The sequence below is a fragment of the Acomys minous genome, assembly GCF_964271855.1.
Source record: "Acomys minous genome assembly, chromosome: 7".
NCBI classification, from domain to species: domain Eukaryota; kingdom Metazoa; phylum Chordata; class Mammalia; order Rodentia; family Muridae; genus Acomys; species Acomys minous.
In genome coordinates, this window is record NC_140488.1 from 76,186,601 (window position 1) to 76,212,257 (window position 25,657).

General features: G+C 38.3%; 1 protein-coding gene and 1 pseudogene across 2 annotated transcripts in view; one reads left to right on the top strand and one right to left on the bottom strand.

Annotated features, from left to right (window-relative positions):
- LOC311601492 (uncharacterized protein) overlaps window positions 1–25,657 on the top strand; it is an 83,265-nt gene that overhangs the window by 41,952 nt on the left and 15,656 nt on the right. The window contains exons 2-5 of the mRNA XM_084788967.1: window positions 177–254; window positions 3,582–3,655; window positions 12,416–12,583; window positions 24,808–24,918. Of these exons, the coding sequence (XP_084645093.1) occupies window positions 177–254; window positions 3,582–3,655; window positions 12,416–12,583; window positions 24,808–24,862 (375 nt within the window). The 3' untranslated portion in view covers window positions 24,863–24,918. The remainder of the gene's footprint in view (window positions 1–176; window positions 255–3,581; window positions 3,656–12,415; window positions 12,584–24,807; window positions 24,919–25,657) is intronic.
- LOC311602002 (metalloproteinase inhibitor 1-like) lies at window positions 3,104–3,574 on the bottom strand (annotated as a pseudogene). The gene has a single exon. The product of its transcript is annotated as a metalloproteinase inhibitor 1-like (transcript).

Here is a 25,657-nt window from a genome sequence, read left to right on the forward strand (position 1 = left end):
CCATGGGCCTCTGCTAGCCTTATATAAGGCAGATTGTTCTTTTTATGTTACTATCTAGAATATTTGTAGGAAATTAACGTCTTCTTTAAACAGTTGGAAGAATTCACTAATGAAACTAAGCTTAGAACATTATTATTGATTCAATGCTTATAATGTTTTTTATTATCCTTTTATAGTCTAAGGGATCAGGAAAATCATGCCTCTTACTGGAAGTCTGTGTCTTCTTGTTGTGCCTAACTACAATTTTAATGCTTGTAAGTGCTTTTTTTTAAAGCAGCCTTTTGTTTTGCTAATTTTGTGCATTACTTTCCTGTTCACAATTTCATTAATTTTATATATTAATTTTGATATTTCTTTTTCTTGATTAAACTTAAATTACTGTATTTTATATTATTTTATAAGTGGAAGTTTGCTGATTTTAGATTTTTCTAATATAAAGTTGCCTTTGAAATTTTCTGCATCAGAAAAATTGTGACAAGTCATATTTTCATTTTTACTTACAACAAGCATTCTTTTTTTAACGTTTATTGAATGTCTGTGATTTACACGCATGCACCAAAATCCCTCTCCTCCCCCCAGTAAAATAAAACAGACAAACAAAAAATCTTGTCACAGAAACGGTAGTGTATCACGTGGTATAGCCTTTTGTCCACATATGTTTACTTTCAGATATTCATTGTTATGAGTCATGGGTCTGGTTGGAGGCCTACACTATCATTACCTGATCCTCACTGGGACTGCTGTTGGATATCCTGTTGTTGCTGTGTGTCAAGGAGATTCTTAATTTTTGATTCTAGTCATACTGGGGTAGATGTTGGGGTAAGGCTCACTCAGAGCCCTGGATCAGAGCCACTCCCTTGTCCTCAAGGCAGGGCCCGCTCTCTCGCTCCCAAATCATCATGGCAGGGCCAGCTCTCCTGCTCCCATGTCTCAGGGCAGGAACTGCTCATCTACTCCCTTGTCCTCAAGGCAGGGCCCACTCTCCTGCTCCCATGTCATCATGGCAGGGCCAGCTCACCTGCTCCCATATCCTCAGGCCAGGGTCCAACAAAGCATTCTTAAATTTTCTATTGAGACTTCATTGGCTGCTTTATTTAGAAATGTGTGCCTTAATCTCTACATATTTTGATATTTTCCAGGATCTTTCCATTTACAGATTTCTAGCCTAATTCCACTGTGTACTGAGAACATATTTTGTAATATTTCTATTATTAAAAACTGTAAAAATTTAGTATGGCTCTTAATATGGCCTTTATTGGTGAATGATTATTATAAACTTGAGAAAAATAGTACTCTTCTTTTGCTAGATGAAGTACTCTATAAATGTCAACTATACCCAGTTGATTGATGGTGCTCTTCAGTTACACTATACCCTTGCTGATGTTTGATCTATCAATTATCAAAAGTAGAAGTTTGTGAGCTGAGCGTGGTGCCGCACACTTTTAATCCCAGCACTTGGGAGGCAGAGGCAGGAGGATCTCTGTGAGTTCCAGGCCAGCCTGGTCTACAGAGTGAGTCCAGGACAACCAAGGCTACACAGAGAAACCCTGTCTCGAAAAACCAAAACCAAACCAAAACAAAAACAACAACAAACAAAACAAAAATGAAAAACAAAAGTAGAAGTTTGTAGCTATAGTAGTAGATTTGTCTGTTAGTACAGTTAGTTTTTCCTTGTTTGACATTCTATAAACATATGCATTTTATATCTTCTTGGAGGACTGATCCCTTTATTATCAGGTAGAACCTTCTTCATCCTGGATACCTTTCCTCGTTCTAGGCTTCTTTCTATAAAGTTTGTATATTGACTCCAGGTTCCTTTGATTAGTGTAAGCATGGTATATCTTTCTTTCAACTTTCACAATTTTAAATTTGGAAACTGCAGTACCACTACTACCAGCAATCTTGATGTGGTCTGTTATATTAAATTTACCTTTAAACCGCTTTTATTTATTCTTTAAATACATTTTATTAATTTATTCATATTACATCTCAATTGTTATCCCATCCCTTGTATCTTCCCATTAAACCACTTTTAAATGCATAGTTTACTACTGTTAAGTCCATTCATAATTTTGAGGACATCACCACCATTTGCTTCCAAAATGTTTTCATGGCCCTCTATGGAAACTCTGTATCCACTAAACTATAACTCACCACCTCTCTCTCTCCCAGTTTCTGTTAGTCTCTATTTTCTCTTTGAATTTACTGATTATACATGTCCCATAGAAATATAATCACAGATTATTGGTCTTTTTAGGTCTGGCTTGACTTTACAGCACAATAATACATTTACTGTTCACCCATGTTATAGCATATATCAAAAATTCATTTATATGGCTGAAAATATTCATCATAAATACTTATTATAATATGCCTATCTATTCATATCTTGATGAGAAATTGGGTTGTTTGCTAATTTGGGCTACTAAGACTAGTGTCTCTAATGAGTAGCCTGTGCAAACACCAGAAACCACAATGTTCATGGTTCATTGGTGCTGCTAAGGGTCATGTCTGGGTCTGTGGTCCTACTGTAGCCAGGGGTTCTGTTGATGTCTGTGGCCCATCTTAACACTGACGACCATGAAGATACCAGTGGTCTGCACTGTCACCTGAGGCCATGTTGATATCCTTGGCTTGTGCTGCCACCAAGGACTGCGATAGTATCCATGGCCCATGCTGTGTCAGAGGGCATTGTTGATGTCTGTCTTATGTACTGCCACCAGAGACCATGCTGAAATCTGTGGCACATGCTGATGCCAAAAACCATATGGAGGTTCACGATTTGTGCTCCCCTTGACTGTAAAGAGCATGGAAGCTAATTTTGCTGTGGTATTTTCACAGCTGAGAAAGAGGGACATAGAGAAGGTTTATGTGACAACCTCTACTCCCCACGGACGTAACAGCGTAGACAGAAAGCCATCAATTGTGATAAGGTTGCTGAAGTGTAGCTGATGAGGATGGACTCTTTTTTTTTTTTTTTTGCTGTGAGTTGGTTCTTTACTTCACCATCTAAGAGAAAGAAAGACAGAGTGAAGGTAAAGAGTGTTCAGGCTTCAGCTTCCCCTGGGGGCAGTTTTCTGGTCATCGAGGCCCCCAGGGATTGTCAGGTGCATAAGCCTGGATTCCATGGCTGGCAGGCAAAGTTAAAGCTCAGGTAGCCTTTCTCAGAGCCCATGACAATCTGATCTGTCCACAAGCAATGAGAGTCACTCTCCAGTTTGCAAGGGAACACTCTGCACACCCCACAGCCAGCACTATAGGTCTTCAAGAAGGCCTTTTGCTGAGCAGGGTTCAGACTATGCCAGCGAACCAAGAAGCTGCAGGAACTAATGTGCAAATTTCTATTTCTTAGCCATCCAGCAATGAGAAACTCTTTGCTGTGGTTCTGGGACTTGTGGACTTATCCATAGAGGCTCTCCATGGCTTGAGTGTAGGCGAACAGGAAATCTGCAGCATTCCCCACAACTTAGAGTTCTTTGAGCATCTTAGTCATCTTGATCTCATAACGCTGGTATAAGGTGATATCATTAATTTCTGAGGACCCTACAAATTTAGCCTTTATGACTTTGGTGTCTCACTAGGAGCAAGATCTGTGGCGATGCCTGAACTCAGTTTTCTTTAATGGATTGACCACTGGGAATTTGACCATGCTCCGGTGAGTATACGGGCAACACATATTGCACTTGTTTTTTTCTTCTTCTTCTTTTTGGGGGAAAGAGGAGGTCACAATGGTAGGGGGCAGACTTGGGAGAACTGGGAAGTGAGTATGCTTGGGGTTCATGACATGAAACTACCAAATAATCAATAAAAATATTATGAATAGAAAAAATAGTATTGCTATAAACACTCATGTACAAGTTTCTGCTTTTAATTTTTTGAATATACTTGGTAATGGAAATGTAGGATAATATAGAAATTCTATGTTTAGAAATTATAAAATTGTGTTCCATAGCATTTATATTATTTTATATTCCCACGAGAAATGTACAAGGGTTCCAATTTTTCACATCCTTGCCAATGCTTATTATGTCCTGTTGTTTTTCTTTTTCTAAGTAAAAAATGAAAATTTTAATTTAATGAGGAATTGTTACTAAGTAGTACAATCTCAGCTACTCTACAAAGCACTAAAATACAAAGCAGAACAATATTATGCAAGAAAAGCCTAAGCAGTAGCATTTTTAGTGATCAATCTGAAAATGACCACTAATGAGAGTATCAAAATTATAGTCATATAATGGGGTACAATGAGAAAAACAAAATAATTATGTCTGAGATATACTTTGCTAAAAGCAATGTTTTGAGTCTAATAATAATGATAAATCAGAAAATTCCAACTATAAGACATTCTAGATTCAAAGATTCCAGGTCCGGAGGTCAACAAAAGACTGAAGAATGTTTCAGACTAATGGAGTCTAAGGAACATACTGCATGGACTCTTTTTCTTGTAAAGGGCATATAGACAAGTAACAAAACTTGGGAAAGAGTCTAAAGGTTAAATGGTAGAAAATGTTAGCATTTTCTTTCTAATTACAAATGCTGTGTTGTTGCAGAGAAAGTTCTGACTTACAGGAGAAACACACAAGTCATGAAGGATGGTGGCATATGTCAGCAATTTGGTTTGGAGAGTAAAAGTTCTTTGAACTAGAATGTGTAATTTTTTTCTCTGACTTTAAGTCCATCTCCAAAAGTTATTCAATGATGAATAAGTAATAACAAATAAACAAGCAGAAAAGGTCAAAATCCTTAGGAAAATGTTTCCTCATGTGCAAACAACAATAAATTATTCCTTAAAATTATAAGCTTCGACAGACTAGAGTGACAGCTCTTCAGGTAACAGTACTGGCTGTTCCAGAGGCTTCACGTTCAGTTCCTGTTGCCATATGGTAGATTACAATTGTAACTCCAGTTCCTGAAACCCTGATACCCTCTCTAGCCTCAGTGGATACTGCACACATGTGTTACACAGACAAACATGCAGACAAAACACACATAATACACATAAGGTAAAAATAAATATATCTTTAAAAAATTATAATTCTAAACATTTAAAATTATATGCTTAGAATCCTATATAGGTAAAATCCACACTAACACTGACTGGAATAGAGTACGCAGTGACATCTGTCTAAATCTTCAGGTCCATACTAGCAAGAGTTCATAAATCCAGCTACTCAGGAGGCAGTAGGATTGTGACTTTATGTCCATCATAATGGGACGGTAGAGCAGAGGATGGAAGGAGAGATAACCAACACTAAGAATGTTTTAAAGAGCCACATGGAAACCTACTACTGTATAAACTTCCTTAAAGATATGTATATATTTATTTAAACATGAATGCATGCACACGTGTGCATGAGTGTGTGTGTGTGTGTGTGTGTGTGTGTGTGTGTGTGTGTATTCATATACAAGAGTTTAATGCTTACATGGGAGATTATGCTTCTCCCAGGTTGGCATAACTAAAGCTCAGTAACACGTGAGTAGTACCAGGACTTGTTTTGCTGGTAAGAGTTGCTTTTGCTCTTGATTGACCACCAGAACTGGATTCTAAGATCCCTTTGCTAAAGACACCACATACATTGTTCACAGGACGTGAACAATGAAGAAACTAAGAAGAAATTAAGTTGGTACTGACTAGGAAGCTTCCTTCCTGCTGGTTACTTTTCATAGTAATGGAAGGTATACATAGGATTCTGGTAAAAATATTAATTGTACTACCCAGTTGTGAATGGTGTAAATTACAATAATGATGACTGTGTCAAGATATACTCATGGGTTTGATAGTGGCAAGAATGTTATGGCAGTAACCACCCACTTTCTGATTAGTTTTAAGGTGTGCTCCACAGGAAGAAATGAATGCCTGGTACTATGCATCTGAGTAAAACCCCAAGGTTGGGGAGCTCATAGGCTCCGGGAATAAACTTACTACTATTATTCTGCTAAATGAAGAGAGCATAAAACTGCCCTCTAAATTCATATCTCTATGCACCATAGATTAACACAGCAATCAAACTTCCCCAGAGACGTTTCTTTGGGAAGTGGATGATGAGTAACATAGAAATTCATAACTGGTTAAAGTGTAGAGAAAAAAAGTATGGAGTGCTCATTCATAAAGGAGTGTCTATGTCATCTTTTCCCCTCAAATCTCAGGGAGAATCATGGAAAGGGGGGTAGAAAGATTTTAATAGCCAAAGGTCAGCAAGATTAGTGTGGCAATGTCTTCTGGACTGCTGGAGGGATGGCTTGACAGTTGACAATGTCTTCTGGACATGACAGGACTGCTTACCTCATGAAATCACAGCAACTGTGGTTGCCTGAATAAAATCAAGCCAGACAACATTCCAGCACCAAAAGGGCAGGAGCTCATATGTCCATACCCCTAATTAAAAAGTAAAGACAACTGATGGTTTCTTGGAGAGGGAGACTCAGTTTTTTTTCCTAGGGGGTGTGGCCCCTGATAGATTGACCAAACTCCAGTGGATCATTCCACACTTAGGAATGTTGGAATAGCACAGATTAGACTGTAAAAGAAACTAATTATTCTGTAGATATTAATACTACAATTCAATACAGGAGAAGTTTCTTTAACAAGCTAGTTCCCCAATGATTGACACAGGGAGACTATGAATTATTATTAAGCTGTACACACCATGCTGGGTGGAATTCTGAGCTACTCTAATCCTAATACCTTTAAAACCCACATAAAAACCAATCACTTGCCAATCTAATGAGTCCCTGGTGTCTTTTCCATTAGCTGTACTCATGGCATAATTTCCTTGACCTCAAGCTTCTAGTCCATCCCATCCAGTAGCTGATCTCCTTCCTCCTCATCTCCTGCTACATCTTCTCTTCCCTTGTGGTCCCTCAGAGACCCCAAGCCTGGGAACCTAAGCCCCACCTACCTCTCATCTGCCCAGTCACCGGCATCAGTATCTTTATTAACTAATCAGGGATAATTGGGGAACATTCCTTATATCATGTGGGTACAGGACATGGCACAACATTCATAACAATGCCTATGGCAGGGTGGTAACCAAATCTCTGGGCACTGAAATTAGCATCTGAAAACATTGTGCATGAAATCCTCCTCTACCATCTCACTCAATGGGTTATTTTAAAAAAAATATGTCACAAAGTTGCAAGGTTAAGTAGGTGAACATGGACCAAGGAGGAAAGTTTTTCTTTTAAATAACTAAACAAGTGTATGTGAAGTGCTTTCTTATTGTGATTGTTATTTTTGGTTCTTTAAGTAATTAATCTACATGTGTTTTTATGGTCATTTGTGTATCTTATTCAGATAAATGTTTACTAAAGTTGATTGATCAATTTCAAATTGGTTATTACTTTGTTGTTACATTGTTGAATTTCTTTATATAGCCTGGCTATTGACTCCTATCAGATATAGAATTTGTGACTATTTTCTCTCATTTTATTTTTTCATTTTGCTGTTGGTATTCTTTGGTATACAAATAGCTTTTACTTTATGATGGTGGTGGTTACATACTACTGTAATACCAGTACTGAAAAGGCTGAAGCAAGAGAATTGAAAGTTTCGGGCCAGCCTGGACTACACACGGGTCTCAAAATAAGGGCCTTAAACTTGAGAAAGTCTAATCCATTGTTCTTTTGTTGCTAGTCAGTTGGTGTCATCTGTAGATCATTGCCGAATCCCATTTCATGGAGAGTTTCTCTTATGTTTTGTATGAATTTTATAATTTTAGATTTTATGTTAGTTCTCTGATCCATTTTGAGGTTTTGTTGTTTGTTTGTTTGTTTGTTTGTTTGTTTAGAATCAAGTAAGGGTCCAGGTTCTTTTGAGTGTGGATATCAAGTTTTCCCCCATTGCAAATACATTTTGTTTGCTTAAGCATTTCAGTGCCTAGAGCTCACAGTAGCAGCCAATAAATACTAGTTGAATGACTTAACAATACATTGGTATACCTAGAAGTGCCTGGTATATAACACACATGAAATAAATACTCTAGTATCCTCTCCAAATCTTTGCTTAATTTGCTTAACAAGATAAAAGCCATGTATGAAAAACTAACAGCTAATGTATTCAGTGCTGAAAGACTGAAAGTTTCATCTTACTCAAAAATAAAATGTTGGTCACATATGCAAGAGCTTATTTCTGAGCTCTTTATTCTATTCCATTGGTCTATATGTCTATTTTTATGAAAATTGCAAATTACTTGGATTACTATAGGTTTGGGGTTTCCAGATCAAGAGTGTTAGTCTCCAACCCTTCTTCTTCTTCTTCTTTTTTAATCTCAGGAATGTGATTGGTGTCCTTTAAGATTTTATGTGGATTGTAGGATGAGTTTTCTTTTTCTATAAAACAAATAACAAGACAAAGAGGAATTTTTGACAGGGAATGCATTGAATCTATAAAAAGCTTTGCATATTATTGTCATCTTAATACTGAGTCTTTTGATCACAAGTTTCCTTTCAATTTATTGATATTCTCTTTCATTTCTTTCAGTAGTGTTTCATAATTTTCAGTATACAAGTTTTTTCCTTCCATGGTTATATTTGTTCCTTTTGATGCTACTGTAAATAGAACTACTTCTTATTTTTTTCTGAACTGCTTATTACTGTGATTGTTCTTTGCTATAAAATCAAATCATTTCTACATGTTGCTTTTCCATTCTGCAGCTTTGCTGAATATATTTATTACTAGTATCAGTTGTTTCTGAAATTTCTAGTATTTTCTATATGTAAAATCATGTCATCTGTGAACAGAAATAATTTTACTCCTTCCTTTTATTACTATTTTTTGCCAAATGATCTTGCTAGAGCTTGCAATAATATGTTAATTAGAAGTGGTGAAAGCAAGCATCATTGTCTTGTTTTTGATTTTTGAAGAAAAATCAGTCTTTCACTTGAATATGATGCTATCTGTGACTTTTTGTTTCATAGGCTTTGTCATCTTGAAGAAGGGGAGATAGAGGTTGATAGAAGAAAGTCATATTTATTGCATACATTTTATATTCCAGATAATATTCTATATGTGTTAATTCATTGTTAAATTATTCAAAAATACTTATCGAGTGCTTGCTATGTGCTAGGTAATGCAATACAATGGAAAATGAAACATTTTTTACCTTCCTATCCTGGCAACTACAGTTCACTGAGTGAAACAGACATACATGTATATGAATAGATGATGATGATGGTGGTGATGATGATGAAGAAGAACAGGGGCTATTTTTCTCCGGAATCCCCTGGGAAAGAAGGGTAAATCAGTAGAGACCATTTTTAAAATTAATGTTAGAAAGACTTTTTCTCTGAGAGAGGTTTTTTTTTTTAGGCTGAGACTTAAAAGAAAACAAGGGAGATTATTATATTTGAGGGACAAATATTCCAAACAGAGGAAACAGCAAAGTTCTTAAAGTGAGAAATGACAGGTTGTGTGAACACAAAGGAGGCCAGCTTGGCTAGAAGGAAGTAAGTGATAAGAGACCGTATGATGAGAGGTGTGAAGATTAAGAATACAAAGAGCATTGTAAAAGCATGGTAATGAATTTAGATTTAATTTCCTAAGGGACATAAAGTCATGCGGGGGCATGAAATACAGGGATCTAAGTTACATATACAAACAGTTACTCAGCTGTGGGCTGGGAGCAGGTAACTAAGCACTAGGAATTGGGGTGAGAGGATGAAAAGGTTCTGGGTCTTGATGGCAGTGGTGTTTTCTAATGTCTGTCAAAACTCATCAAATTGTGCCATCAAATCATACCACCAAACATCAAGTGCTACTACGGATTGATTTGCTTTTTGTACATAAATTGTACTTCAATAAGGTCAATGTTTACTTTCTAGTTGTTGCACAGGGAGTAGGTGGTAGGAGGCAAGAGTAGCAGAGATGTTAATCAGAGAGCTATTCTAGTTACTTTAACCACAGGCATTAATATCACATTTAGTTGTTACAGGTAACTTTAAAGGGCATATTCTTCATTTTGGAGCTGGAGAAATAGGTTCAGAGCAGTAAAGTAAATCTTTCAGCATCACCCAACTAGGAACTGGCAGAGGCAGAGCTAGAACACACACACACACACACACACACACACACACACACACACACACACACACACACACATCCTACTGCCCCCCCCCCAGATCCCAAGAATTAGAGCCTAAAGACGAACTCTGGTGCCCCATATTTGACCACGTCCCCTGGAGGGGGAGGCCTGGTGGCACTCAGAGGAAGGATAGCAGGCTACCAAGAAGAGACTTGATACCCTATGAGCATATACAGGGGGAGGAGGTCCCCCTCAGGAACAGTTATAGGGGAGGGGAGTAAGGGAAAAATGGGAGGGAGGGAGGAATGGGAGGATACAAGGGATGGGATAACAATTGAGATGTAATATGAATAAATTAATAAAATATATTTTAAAAAAGACTGGCTAAGAATAACCTTTGACCCAGTAGTATGAACACTCAGTTGACATATATGCCATATGATCTTAGTTCTTGAATAGAGTATCCTATGTGACTTCTGATCCCAAGCCCTTGCCCATTGTTAAGGAGCCCAGACCTCAAGAGGACTCAAAGAGACAGAGAAAAAGAACGTCTTCAAGATCCTTTCCGTTGTAACTCAAACAGATCTAATTTCTGTGATTTCTTTTGTACTCTAGGAATTTACGTATTGTGGCTTTAAAAAAAAGCCAGAGAAGGACAAAAATATAGTTTGCCATAATCTCATTTCTATAAATCCCATGATTTTATCTAATATCACCAAATGTAAAATGCTGTGGCCTGTTTGCATCAATATCTCCCTAAGGGAAGATCTGAAAAGTAAGAGTTTGAGTGCTACATCCAAGACTCTTTTGACCGCCAGTGACAGAAGTCTAGGTAAAAGTGGTATAAGGCAAGAGGGAAAGTCCAGGAGTGCAAGTGACAGTTGCACTCATCTCTTTCCCAAGAATGTCAGTAAAGTTATTAGCTATTAGTCCAGAACAAACTAACAATAGTCTGGCAAATGAAATTCCTGCTTGATACTTCGAAGAAATTATCCAACCACTCTGGTTAGGTAAAGTGAGGCCATTTACAATGCTGTGAAAATGGCAGGTGGGATGATTTCCCCATCTGGATCTCATGAACTAAGTTAGGAGGAATGACTCCCTAAAGAGATACTGTGTCAGGAATAAAAAGCATGACCGTTCACGGCTGAATTCCTCCTTTCTACTGATGTCTTAGATGCCCTCTCCTACCAGATCCCATGCTTAGAACTTGGATAAAAACCAAGTGGGCACTTCCCATAAGACACTGAAAGAAGGTGACCAAGTAGCATAGGAAACAGGATAAACTAAAAGGTGGGGTTTGAAGGTACCTAAAGCATCCCAAGATACCACAATCAGATGGTGATCAGTGAAGACATGAAAACATCAAGGACAGAGAAAACAAAATCAAGAGCATAGAAAAGAGATGAGGAAGAGTGAGGTAAAGACAGGAATGGTGGCTAGCCCCTATAATTACAACACTCAGGAGGCTGAGATAGGAAGATAATTGAGAGTTCAAGGTCACCCAAGACTACATGGGCCTGAGCAAGAGATGGAGACTGAGTGTTAGTCTCAAAGACAATAAAGTAATACAGTGAAGAAAATTATTCAAAATCAGACATAATGGTATACTTGGAAACTGAGGTAGGAATGTCACATGTCCTAGGCCAGCCTTGGCTAAAATGATTGGTTGTCTTTCCCACTCCTCACCAGCTGCAGCACTGAAGAGAGTGGGCCCTAACACCTTGGCTGGGCAGTGTAGGAGAGCTGGCCCTAAGGGCATGAGCTCAGGGGAGCCAGTCCTGTCCCTGGCTGGCTGCTGCAGGCAGGGTGGAAGGCAGGACCCAGTCCTCAGCTGAGAGAACTGGCCCTGGTGGCACAGGCACAGGAGAGATAGTAGGCTGATCAACTCAGTTACCACCAAGGCCCAGATCCAGGACTTTGAGTTGGCCCCACCCCAACATTTATCCCATCCATGAATTGCTGGAGTGCATTAAGGGGCCAGTCTTGTAGAACCAAAGCTACAGAATCTCCAGGGCATGAGAAGTAATAGCATATCTGAGAGATGTCCAGGTGAGGATCCAATATTGATGGTGTAACAGAAGCCAGAAGCCTTGAACCAGACCAATGACTCATTGCTATGAACATTTTCAAGTAAAGCTCTTTGAGCAAAGGGTGTACTGTGTGATACATTGTGATACACCACAGCTTCCACAGGGAGATGTTTGCTGTTGTTGTTTTGGTGTTTTTTGCTTGTTTTCTTTTGGGGGGAGTTTGAAAGGGCAGAGGACAGGTATGGAAGGATGGGGAGATGGATGGGATTGCTGTGCATGGTGTGAAATTCACAAAAAAAATCAATAAAATTTAAAAAGATTGTCTTCCAGGCCCTGTCTCCTCCTCTTCTCTTCTTGCCTCAGTGGGCTGGTGGCCTACTGCCCCCCAGGGAAGAGGATACCTAAGTATACCAAGTATACAAACTTGGTAATACTTATTATCGAAGACCCAAGGAACCAAACAAAGAATGGCCAAGTAGGTCAGCAGCAAGCCTGTGTGATTCCTGACACTAGGGGAGCACATGAGAAGAGGTAAGCCAAAGCTAGTTGATGGAATCTGGGATCATGATGATTGCTGAGTTTATGGAAGCTGAAATTATGGAGGAAGATGCTGCCACTGCCAGAAATGCTTCTGGAAGGAGAGTGGGGGTGGGCGGGGAGGGGGGAGCAGAAATACCTTGTTCTGACATGTTTTCTTACTCCATCTCCAACCAATATTTTCTGCTAGCCAAATCTAGTTGTCAAAAGAACCTGAGCCACATAATTTATAAGAAAAGAGCATGGCCTGAAGCTGGAGCATACAATGTCCATAGAGCATTCATTCTTATTAGAATGGTCATGAACAGTAATTCCTTACTCTTCTCTTCATTTACCTGATCTTCAAACTTTCTACCAACCTCCTGCCAAAGCTACAGTCCAGATGATCCCTTAGCAACATACCACTTGTTTTTTTTTAATATCATAATATCAGTAATGTTATGCAGGTATCATTTTATGTCTTGTGTTTCTTCTTAAGGACAGATTTAGTGTGTGTGTGTGTTTGTGTGTCTGTGTGTGTGTGTGTGTGTGTGTGTGTGTGTGTGTGTGTGTGTTCCACATGTGGGTATCCATGAAGGACAGAAGAGGGTGTTGGGGTCCCTGGAGCTGGAGTTACACAAGTGGTAATCCACCTGATGTTGGTCCTGGAAACTGAATCTGGATCCTCTGGAAGAACAGTAAATCCCTGAGTCATCAATTCCAGCCCCAGTGTTTTCTATATGGCATTAAAATCTTGCTTATGAGGCAAATATGATCTTGGATGTCACCCTCACCCCTTCTTCATTGCTTCTGTCTATCAGTACCACAGCAATACTCCCTGATCCCACTCATAGGCTCACTTATTCTCCTTGATTAAAGACTTTGGAATCTATCTCATGCAATCTTTTCACACATGACAGAAATATCTAAATCAACTGACTTATAAATCAACCAAAAGTTCACATAAATAATTGTATTTCCACCCACAACAAGAGCTCTAGAAACAGAAAGGGCAGGCTCCAAGCTGCTTAATTCAGTGGCACTATAGTGTCATGTAGAGGCCACCTGTTGTTTTTTTTTTTCTGCCGTGGTAGCTATGATGCAATTCTCTGCATGTTTGCTTAGAGTGATTACCCTTTCCATTTTTAACAGCCACATATAAACCTGTAAGTCATTTTGCATGCATACAAAGAGTAAAAGACATCAAAAGTATAACGAGAAATTTGCTTATTGAGCATGACAGAAAGTGGAAGGATATGGTTATATTATTTATATAAAAGCATCTAGCCAAGAAATTTGGAAAATTCTCCCAAAATATGTGGGTTTTCAGAGATAGGCCCTTAAGCCAGGTAACTATATTATTTGGAAAGTGTGAATTGCTCATATTTGTCTTTTGTTCTGTCTCCATTTACAGTAGACCAGCTCCTTTTCTATTCAATGTATTATTTCTTTAGACATACCAATAACTTCTATCAGGTCCCAGTCAAATTCTTGCTGGCAAGGGAGCCATTCTGTCTTATTAGGGTGCCATTGCATATTTTTGTTAATATTCATCTTACACTAATTCAACAGCTCAGCTCTCAAGGGCAATCTTAGTTTTTTCTAAGCTCTATACATACACTTTGCTTAAGTGGAAGATAGTGGAACATGATTTGATTCTAGAATAGCCTTCCGATGCCACTTTCAATTTCTGAGCCACCGTTTTGTCATCTATGATGTGAAGATTAAAAAGGTACTTACTTTGCAAGGTTGTTGTGAAGATGAAATGAGAAAATAATTTGAAAGCATATACTGCAGCACTGGTGCACAGAATGCACTCAATAAATGTTATCTATTATCATTATGATCACAGTAAATTTCCTCAATTATCATTTTTGTTTGACTATCAGAGAGAAGGCAGAATACAAAGGCCCCAAACACATTAGTAATAGATAAATGCTATCTATTAGTCTTACTATAAAAAATATTTTTTCTCCAGTTGTCTTTCTTCTTTTAATATCTTAAAATGAAGAGTACAAAAGTCCCCATACAAGATAAGGCATACTAGGAAAAATACAGATGATCCTGTATGGTGTGAGGATAGGTGTCTGGTTGGATGAGCAAATGTCCAAATATAAAGTATAAAGCTTAAGAGACAAATGGGAGTCTAGTCATGGTATGGAATTGTTTTGTTTTGTTTTTGAGATAGGGTCCCACTATACAGCTCTGACTATCTTGGAACTAACTCTGTAGACCATACTGGCCTAGACCTCACGGAGATCCGCCTGCTTCTGTCTCTAGTGCTGGTATTAAAAGCATGCGTCACCACGTCCAACAATGCTGTCGAATTTTGACACTGTCCTGTTGTTAAATCTTGGACATAAAATGTGTCCCGTAGGATTATTGTTGAAGGCTTGGTTCCTAATTAGTGCTATTTAGGAAGGTTGTAGAAACTTTCAGCGGTGAGAACAACTTAAGAAAGTGGATGACTACAGGCTTGCTCTTGTGTAGCCTCTATCTTGTTTCAGGCTACCACTCCTCCTGTTTCCTATCTGCTATCAGGTGACTGGAACCCGCCACACAAGCCCATCACTATAATGTGTTACCTCACAATAGATCTGTAGTTAGTGGAGACAAAAAGTGTAAACTAAAACCTTTGAAATTGTGATCCAAAAAATCCTTTATCCTTTCAGCTCTATGCGTAAGCTATTCAATACAGCAACAGAATGTCTGATGAATACACTTGTGCATGATGAGAAGGAAAGATGCTCAAAATCATCAAGGAGACTAGTTTTTAGCTTTAAAAACAAACCATTCCAGCGATGGTTTTAGTGTGGTTTATAAAAGTAGCTAGAGAAAAAGAATCCAGAAAAGAGTCTATTCCAATAGCACAGCTCAAATGATAAGGCTGTGATTAAAATAAGGGAAAGGGGGGGAATTCTGGTCCCAGTAAGGACAGCATAGCTTATATTAATCTAAGCTTTCCACAGATAATAATTATGAACCCTAGATAAAGTATTTGTAAAGTATGATTTGAAATCAAACACGTTATTTGAATGCTTTGGAGACCGAATGAAAGCACAGACACTAGAAGAGATTAGATTCCTAAAAGAAGAGACTGTCGGTGGCTGAAAGCCACAGCTATGCTTCTTTTTCCCTGTGTATAACCAGAGTTCTTGTGCCACACAATGGGTTCACCTTAACGAGAAAAGCACACTATTTCCTTTTGCATTGCTACAGAATAGAGATTGGGCTGGTTAGAGCAGCCAACAGTTGGGAAGGGAAGTCTTGTAGAAAAGGAACCCTGGGAGAGAGATTCTGTGATTTTCAACTGACACTGGATTTTGCGTGCATGAAAGGACTCCAAGGACTTGGAATAAAGCAATAGCTAGGAGTTTGAAAATCATATACAGGGCCTTCAGCCTCTGTCTACTTCAAAGAAGACAGAATTTGGAGTTTGAATATTGCCAAATAAAAGGGTAAACATTTCAGGTTTCCCATTGAAACTCAGAAAGCTTTTGGCTGGAACAAAGATTGTCCAAAGATGAAAGGACTTGCCCTGAGACTGAAGACTAATTCTGAAACAGGACCACCATGTAAAAAGTATAAGAGCAGGTGGTAGGAGAATGACTCCATTGGTAAAATGCTTGCTGTGCAATCACAAGGACCTCATTTTTGATCCTTTGCACTCATGTAAAACTCTGAGTATTACAGTTGGCATATTTAACCCCAGTGAAGGGTCTCTGGGCCTTGTTAGTTAGCAAGTCTAGTTAAATGGCTGAGTTTCAGGTTCAATGAAAAACCCTGTCTCAAAAAATAAGATGGAGAGAGGCTGAAGAAGATACCCAACATTGATCTCTGACATCCATATACATACACACTCACACAAATATATATGTATGTAAAATGTAAAACAAAATTCCTATTAATTTTATATTATTAACCGGTTATTTATTTGCCCACTAGAATAAGAAATCAACAATCCGATTGTCCTGTATAATCTACAAGGTTAAAGACAAAATAAAAAGTTAGCAGATGTGTGAAGAAATGGAAATATCTATCTCAGGGCCAAAAGAAACAGAAACTAGTAGAAACCAACCTGAGATAAGCCATTTATAGAGATGACAATTTACACCCCATGATAAGATAAATGCAGGAAATAGCACCAGACTCAACCCAATGAGAACTCTTAAAAGTGGAAAGAGAAAGATGGACTTGTTGGTACTTTAGGGTTGGGAAAATATTCGAACAGCATTCTCTGACTTCTAGCCTAGAAGAAGAAAGATAGCGTCTACGGATTCCATTCTAGCAACAGAGGGCATCCTAGATGGAACTTGTCTTTACCTGGGTGGTTCAGGAAACCCAGTGGAGATTCTGGAGGAAAGTGGATACTTTAAAAAGCAAAATCAGACCATAGATTTGCAAACAATAAGGGGCCAAGAGATGTAATGTCCTTCATCAGCACTGATACTGCCATCTCCTGACAGGAGAAAGCAACTGGCTTAGTGCTGGAAGCACTAGAAAGAGCCCCTACCCAAAGTAGTATGGCTCAGGAAGTAGTCTTCATTCTCATATAATAGCCTGCGGGAATTCCTTCTGCCCACTTAATATTACCATAAGAAAAACCAGTGGGAACCCTGCAGTAGCATATAAATCAATTTGAGAAAACAGCCTTCAAAGCTCTCAAATTTAATTGTCCCTGGAATTAGAGTCCATGGGCATAGTCCAAGATCTGTATGCCGTATGTAGAGTAACTACTGCTAAAATAAAAGCTTTAAATAGGATCAAGAACTCCTGAAATAACAGACAGACAACATGTCTAAGACAAAACATTTTTGTAATAAACTTTTAAAATACTACTTTTTGCACATGGGTGTGTACACACACTAATGTGCCATGTTGCACGTGTAGAGGTCAAAGGACACTTTGCAGGAGTTTGTTCTGTCCTTCTACAGTGTGAGTCCTTAGCTTAGCAGTTCTGATTTGGTGGGTCATGACCTCTTTGGCAAACCTCTATCTCCAAAAATATTTACATTACAATTCTCATAATGGTAGCAAAATTATAATTATAAAGGAGCAGCAAAGATAATTTTGGTTGGGTGGGGCTCAGCACAACATGAGGAAGTGTATTAAAGGGTCGCAGCATTAGGAAGGCTGAGATGCACTCCTCTAACTGCTGAGCCATCTCACTGGCCCTTTCATAATAAGAACAAGGAAAATCAAAACTTGCAAGAGGAGAAAAAATGAGAAATAGATGAGAGTGCTCAGATGAATCAGATGTTGGAATTATCTGACACGATATTAAAATAATCATCATAAGTGTTCCAACAGATAACTAAAACTTATCTTGAAGCAAATGAAAAACCAGAAATTCCCTGCAACAAATAAAAGCTACATAAAATAATCAAATAGATACCACAGAACCAAAACCACAATAATAAAAAATAAATGCCTAATAGATGGGTTCTACAGTGCATCAGTCATTTTTGAGGATAGGTCAATGGAATTTACACAATCTGAACAACAAAGACAAAAGAGACTGAAGGGGGAGGTGAAACAGAGGCATGATACCTATGGGCTAATGACAAAAGTAATGCACTGATGTCATTGGAGTCCTAGAATTAAAAGAAAATGTGCTGAGGATATGACTCAGTGGAAGAACACTTGCCTAACATGTGCAAAGTTCTGGGGTTTGATCTTGTCAAAGAGGATGTGGTACTTAAGCACTTACAGAAATAATGGTGAGGGGCTAGACAGATGGCTAAGTAGTTAAGAGTGGGTAGTACTGTTATACAGGACTTGAGGTTAGCTACCAGAACCCACGGTTGTGTGGTTTATAACTTCCTGCAAGTTCAGCTCCAAGGAATCTTATGCTCTCTTCTGGACTCCTTAGCCACCTGCATACACATGGTATACATACTCAGATGTTCTCTCTCTCCCTCTCTCTCTCTCTCTCTCTCTCTCTCTCTCTCTCTCTCTCTCTCTCTCTCTCCCCCCCCCTCTCTCTCTGTCTTTCTCTCTCAAACACACACACACACACAATCACACACTCACACACACAATTGAAAAAGAATTTCAACAAAAATAATGGACAAAAGCTATCAAAAACTGAGAAAGCCTTAAAAGGGTTGCCCATCAAAATGCAAAAACTACACATTGAGATATATCATAATGGAATTTCTGAGAGGTAATGAAGGTTGAGAAAGAGAAGTGACAGGTTACGGGTATGGAAATTCCCAATTCAAACTTCAGAGGATTTTCTGTTGGAAAAAAAATCTTCTATCTGACTACTGGAAGGAAGTGGTGCAGTTTTGAAGAACTTAAAAAATATGCTCTCAAGTATAAATTCTATGTCTAGTCAAAGTATCCTTCAGGTGTAAATAAGAAATCAATTCTCACATAAAAGATGCTCAAAAATTGGTTCGCAGTAGCATTTCCCTTCCATTTTTTTCTAAAAGAAGTGTTTTAAATAGAATTAGTAAAAGGACTTGAGGCAGCAGAAAGAACAGAAAGAAATATGAGTATGTAATATAGAGTATCTTCACAGGTTTTCTAAATGGTATTTGGTGTGTGGACCATGTCTGATACCCAAGACAATATTTAACTGTGGAAAAGGAAAAGAATTTAAATGGAAGTAATGCTTATCTTTATGTTAACTTTTCTTTCTTAAATTCTATATTATTGGCATTCTGGCATCTAGGATCTTGCTGACTGTGAAGAAACTGGCTGTCCCAGGATTAGTCAACATTTAGAGAAAAACTCACCACAGAGCATAAGTTTCATATACCAACTAACAAATCCCAAACCCATACTCTAAATTCCAGCTTTAAAACTGAGACCAAGTAACTAAATGCGAAGGTTTTTAAATTTTTGACCAAAAAAAAAAAATCGGTATCAGATGTATTAACAATCTTACTTTTTATATGGTTTATTTTTGGTTTTAAAAGTATGTGGATGTAGGGGCTACAGAGATGGTTCAGAAGTTAAGAGCACTTGTTGCTTTTGCAGAAGAACTGGGTTTGATTCCCAGCAGCCACTGGGGCGCTCACAACAATCAGCAACAACAGTACCTGGAGATCTGATGCCCCCTTTTGAATTCTATGGGATCTTGTATGCATGTGGTGTACATGCAAATGTACACTCTATACAAATCACTACAGGTAACTGAGTAAAGCTGCGAGGGAAAGAGGTGATCCTCCCTAAGGTAAAGCTCAGGAATTGATTGTCTAGTCGGTAGACTCTAGTGCCAAATGGTGAGCACTACAAAACAAGTGTTGTACATTTAAATTTTTCTGTATGACTTCTTTTTTTTTTAATTGAAAATAGATTTGTCTCTCATACAACACATCCCAACCATAGTTTCTCCTCCCTACACTCCTCCAAGCTCCTCTACCTCTCCTGTCCATCAGATCCACTCAGGAAAGAGCAGGCCTATGAGAGACAACAGCCAGACTGGACAAAGCAAGATACCACAAGACAAAGAAAAAGCCTTCATAACAAGGCTAGACAGGGCACCCCAATAGGAGGAAAGGAGCAGGCAAAAGAGTAAGAGACACAACTGCTTCCGCTGCTAGGAGTCCCACGAAAACACCAAGCTAACAGCCATAACATATATGCAGAGGACCTGGTGCAGACCCATGCAAGCCCCATGATTGCCACTTCAAGTCTCTTTGAGTCCACATGTTCCCTGATTAGTTGATTCTTTTCTTGGCTATACATTATCTTCAGAGATTGTTACGCTGTTTTTTCTTTTTCTTTTGTTTTTGCTTTTGTTTGTTTGTTTTCTGAGACAGGGTCTCTCTACATCACCCTGGCTGCTGTAGAACTCAGTGTGTAGATCAGGCTGGCCATCCACCTGTCTCTCAGAATAAAGGCATATGCCACTACAGTCAGTTTATGTTGGTTTTTCTGATTTCTGTTTGAATTATGCATGATGAAATTCTTTAAAATACTTGAGATTTTTCCAGGGCTGAAGAGATGGTTCAGTGATTAAGAGTGTTTGCTCTTCTTGCAGAGGACCTCAATATGATTCCCGCACTAACATTAGGTGGCTCTCAACCACCTCAAACTCCTGTTCCAAGGGTTCTGGTGCTCTTTTCTGGTCTCACCAGCACCCATACTCATGTGCACACACATACACATACATACATACATACATACATACATACATACATACATACATACATACACACACCTACACACACAGTAAATTAATTCATGTACTTTTAAGCTAAAGTAAAAAACAAATCCAGACCCAGACAGATTCCCTGTAGAATTCTTCCAGACCTTTACAAAACTAACACTAATATTTCTCAAAATGTTCCATAAAAATGAAAAGGAAGATACATTTCCTCTTTTTTACAAAACAGGTATTAGTCTGATCCCAGAACCAGATAATGATACAAGTATAAAAACAAAATCATGGGGAAATCTCTCTGATGAACATAGATAAAAAACTTCTACATAAAATACTTGCAAACAGTATTCAAGAGCTCATCAAAAAGATCATTCATCATGATCAAGTTGACTTTATTCTAGAGATTCAGGGATGATTCAACATATGCAAATCACCAAATGCAATTCATCACATAAATGGACTCATGGACAGAAATCACATGACAAGATCCAACATGACTTCATGATAAAAGCCCCAAAGAGACTAAGAATAAAAGAAACATATCTCAATACATTAAATGCTACGTACAATAAACGTATAGGCAATATCATACTAAATGGGAGGAAAACTCCAAGTATTTATACTGAAAGCAACAGGTGTTAACATATTCTCCACTCTTGTTCAATATAGTGCTTGAAGTACTAAATACCGCGATAAGAGAAGGAAATAAAAGTGCTTGACATAGATAAGGAAGAAGTCAAAGTATCCTTATTTGCAGATGATATTACTCTATACGGAAGAGACACTGAAGAATTCATCAGAAAACTCTTAGAGGTGATTCTCACTTTCAACAAAATGGCATGGCATAATATAAAATTAACATACAAAATCAGCATCCTTTCTATGTACAAATTACAAACATACTGAGAAAGAAATCAGGGAAATAGTCCCATCTCAATTGCCTATAAAGACATACCTTGAACTATGTCTAATCATAGAAGTAATCCCATGCTCAGGAATTTAAATAATTGATACCATTAAATGGCTGCTCAACCAAAACTGATCTACAGATCCACCAAAATTCCAACATAAGTTTTCACAGAAATAAGAGAAATTGTTTTAAAATCTTAAAATTCATATAGGCATAAAAGAGACCCTGGATGGGTAAAGCAATTCTGAGTGACAGTAATACTACTGGGAGCCTGTTTGTATCTGTTTTCAAGTAAGTTGTTTTTTAATTTTTTACTTTTAATTTGTTCACTTTACATCCCGAATGTTGCCCCCTCCCTTGTTGTCTCCTGATCCCACCCTCCCTCTCTCATACCCTCTCCCTCCCTCCCCTAGTCCTCAGAAAGGGGGAGACATCCTCCCTTAACATCTGACCTCAGCCTATCAACTCTCATCTGGACTGCCTGCATCTTCTTCCTCTGTGGCCTGGCAAGGCTGCCTCGCCAGGGGGAAGTGATCAACATGGGAGAGCCAGAGTCCATGTGAGAAGTAGTCCCTGCTCCCTGTATTATGGGACCCACAAGGAGACTGTGCTGCCTATCTACTACATCTGAGCAGAGGGTCTAGGTCCTCACCATGCACGGTCCTTGGTTGGTGCACCAGTCTCTGCAGCAACCCCTTCTCCGCCTGGATTTGTTGGCTCCATTGGTCTCCTTGTGGAGCGTCTTACTTCTCCAGGTCCCTCTATTCAACAGCTATTCCATAATACTCCCTGCCCTCCATCCCAAAGTTTGGCTGTGAGTCTCAGCATCTACTTGGATCCCTTGCTGAGTGGAGTCTCTGTGGTAGGCTCCTGTCCTGTTCCTTCTCTTCAACTGCTTCTGGTGTCTATTCTATTTGCCCTTCTGAATGAGAATTGAGCATCCTCTCTAGGGTCCTCCTTGTTATTTACCTTCTTTAGGTCTGTGCATTGTAGTGTGGTTATTCTGTATTATTTGGCTAATATCCACTTATAAGTGAGTATACACCATGTATGTCTTTCTGGGTCTGGTTACCTGACTCAGGATGATTGTTTCTAGGTCCATCCATTTGACTGCAAATTTCAAGATGTCCTTGTTTTAAATAGTTGAGTAGCATTCCATTGTGTAAATGTACCATAGTTTCTTTATCCATTCTTCAGTTGAGGGACATCTATGTTGTTTCCAGTTTCTGGCTATTACAAATAAAGCTGCTATGAACATAGTTAAGCAATAAAGAACTAAATGTATAATGTACATGTGCTCCAGCAATTGGACTCCTTGCATTTGTTCCAGAGAAGTGAAAATGTAAACTTAAACAAAAATTTGTGTGTAAATGTTCATAGAAGCTTCATTCAAAATGGCCCAAACCTGGAAAAGACTCATTTTTAATAGGCAAATGCATAAGCAAACTGTTGTATATTCAAGTCTTGGAATACTACTCACCAAAAGAGGAATAAGCCATGCTATATACAACCATGTAAATTAATCTCGAAGGAGTCATCTTGAGTGAAAAAAGCTAACCATGCAATTTTATATACAGCATGAGTCAACTAATGTATTTTTGAAATGAGAAAATTATAGAGATGTAAAAAAGATTAGTGGTTGCTTGTGATTGAGTATGGGAGACAAGGCAGGAATGAGGCAGATTATAACAACATAAATGCCCACACAAACACTTGGTATATGTAAAGCTAGGGAAATTCAAATAAAATCAGTCTATTGTTCCAGTGTCAATATCCTGATTATGATATTGTGCTGTACTAATGCATGCTGTTCCCACTAAAGGAAACCAGGTGAAAATTAGGTAGGATCTCTGTATTATTTCTGGCACATGCACATGAGTCTATAATAATTTTAATTAAAAATCTGAAAATGTTGGCTCTCATGTTCTAATTTGGATAAAAAATAAAAAACTAATCTTTTCAAAGAATTAATTTTTGTGGAGGTGTTCTGGGGGTGCCAATGTTTTTCAGGAGTCACAGTAGGGTGAGCGGATATGTGTGGTGTCAACTAGACAAAATTCCTAAAACTGTGTAAAGTGAGAAAAATTTGTGTCCATGTGCATTTTACCAGTCTTTTAAAATATAAAACAAAAACTTAGTTAAAAAAGAATTAATTTTTAATTATTGTTACTATTGCTTTTGCCTCTTTCATTTTTAATTTTGTGTGTGTGTTTGTGTGTGTTTGTGTGTGTGTGTGTGTGTGTGTGTGTGTGTGTGTAAGTGTTTGCAACACATCTGTGGAGGCCAAAACAGTGCATTGGGCATCCTGGAGTAAGAGTTACAGAAAGTCATTAGTCACCCAACATGGGTGCTGAGAAACAAGCTCGAGTCGGCTTTAAGAATAAATATGTGAAAAAAAAAAAAAAGAATAAATATGTGCTCTTGACTACTGAGCCGTCGCTCCAGCCCCTCATTTTTATTTCTTTAACCGTAATAGTTATACATTCTGTGTCCATTTAGAGGACTTCACAGAAGTATAACCCTACTGTCTTTTTTTTCTGCCAATGCTAATTAATATTGTTGTTTCTTCAGGACTTTTTTCCTTTCTTCTTTTTTCTTTTTTTAATTAATTTATTCTTGTTACATCTGAATGGTTATCCCATCCCTTGTATCCTCCCATTCCTCCCTCCCTCTCATTTTCCCCTTATTCCCCTCCCCTATGACTGTGCCTGAGGGGGACTTTTAATTCAGTTGTGACCTCAGTTTCATTTGTCGGTGAACTGTTCGGCCTGGCTTGACATTCCATCCTATGGAGTTGGTTTACTTTTGCTTCTCAGGAGCATAGAAACCTAGGACACTTTTGATAATTTTTAGGTTCGGTTTCCTGGATATCCAGGTCATATAAAATTTTCCCCATAACTGTTAGTGGTTATGAATTTTTTAGAGACCTTATCCACTAATACATACATAGAAATGCTGAAGCTAAATTGCTATATTTACTTGTTCTTTTACATTGTTGTCAAGTGGAACTTTTCTAGTGTAACTACCAAGATATGGGCTGTGCCTTCATCTATGTGTGGATGATCAGAACATAACCATGTTAATCATATAGGGAAAATGGTTACATTGGGTTGTGGTAAGGTTTTTTTTTGTTTGTTTGTTTAAATCAAGAGCTACCTTTAACAAATGAGGAGACAACTTACAAGTGGGTAAAAATTTTTGTTTTGTTTGTAGTACTGGGAGTCCAGACCAAGACCTTGCACATGCTGAGCAAGCACCTTTCTCCTGAGTCTAATGCCCTCGTTGTGGTACTAAGGATTGAACCTAGAGCCTTGTACGAATCAGGTGAGCACTCTACCACTGAGATACGTTCCTTGTTCAATTATAAGTCATGAATACTGTTTGTGTGAGAACATATTTGTACAATCACTTTGGAAAGTGCTTGTGGGCATCTACAGAATTCAATACATACGTCATCTCACTCATAAAGCAGCACTTTTAGCATATATATATATATATATGTTCAATAATCAAAAGACTTGTATGAGATGATGTTTTAGCAGAGTTCTTTATAATAATAACAAATGAAAACAGCCCCAACAGCCAGCATCAGTAGATTGCATAAAGAAATCCTGGTATATTTATACAGTGAAATATTATATATAAATGAAAATGAACAAACTGTACTGATATCTGGTATCATGGATGAAAGAGGTCAGACATGCACCAATCAGTCCTATCGTGTTTCATGCTAAAGTGGTTGCAAACCACATAGAATTTCTCTCAGCGGCAGAGCACTCGTGAAGCACAATGCCCTGGACTCCCAGCATCACCACCAAGAACAGTGCAGTCTGAGGAATACAAGTGTTGGTGAGATGTGAAGAAATTGGAAATCTTTACTAAGCTGATGAGGACTTAAAATAGTTCAGGGCTATTGAAAAGAAGCATAGTTTCCTCCAAAAAGCAGAGCTATTCATTATATGATCTAGCAGCTTACTTCTGTACATATATGTAATCTCAAAGAGCCTAAAGTGGGACCCCAAAGCAATGTTCACACCCACACTACTGCCACACTGGTTGGTTA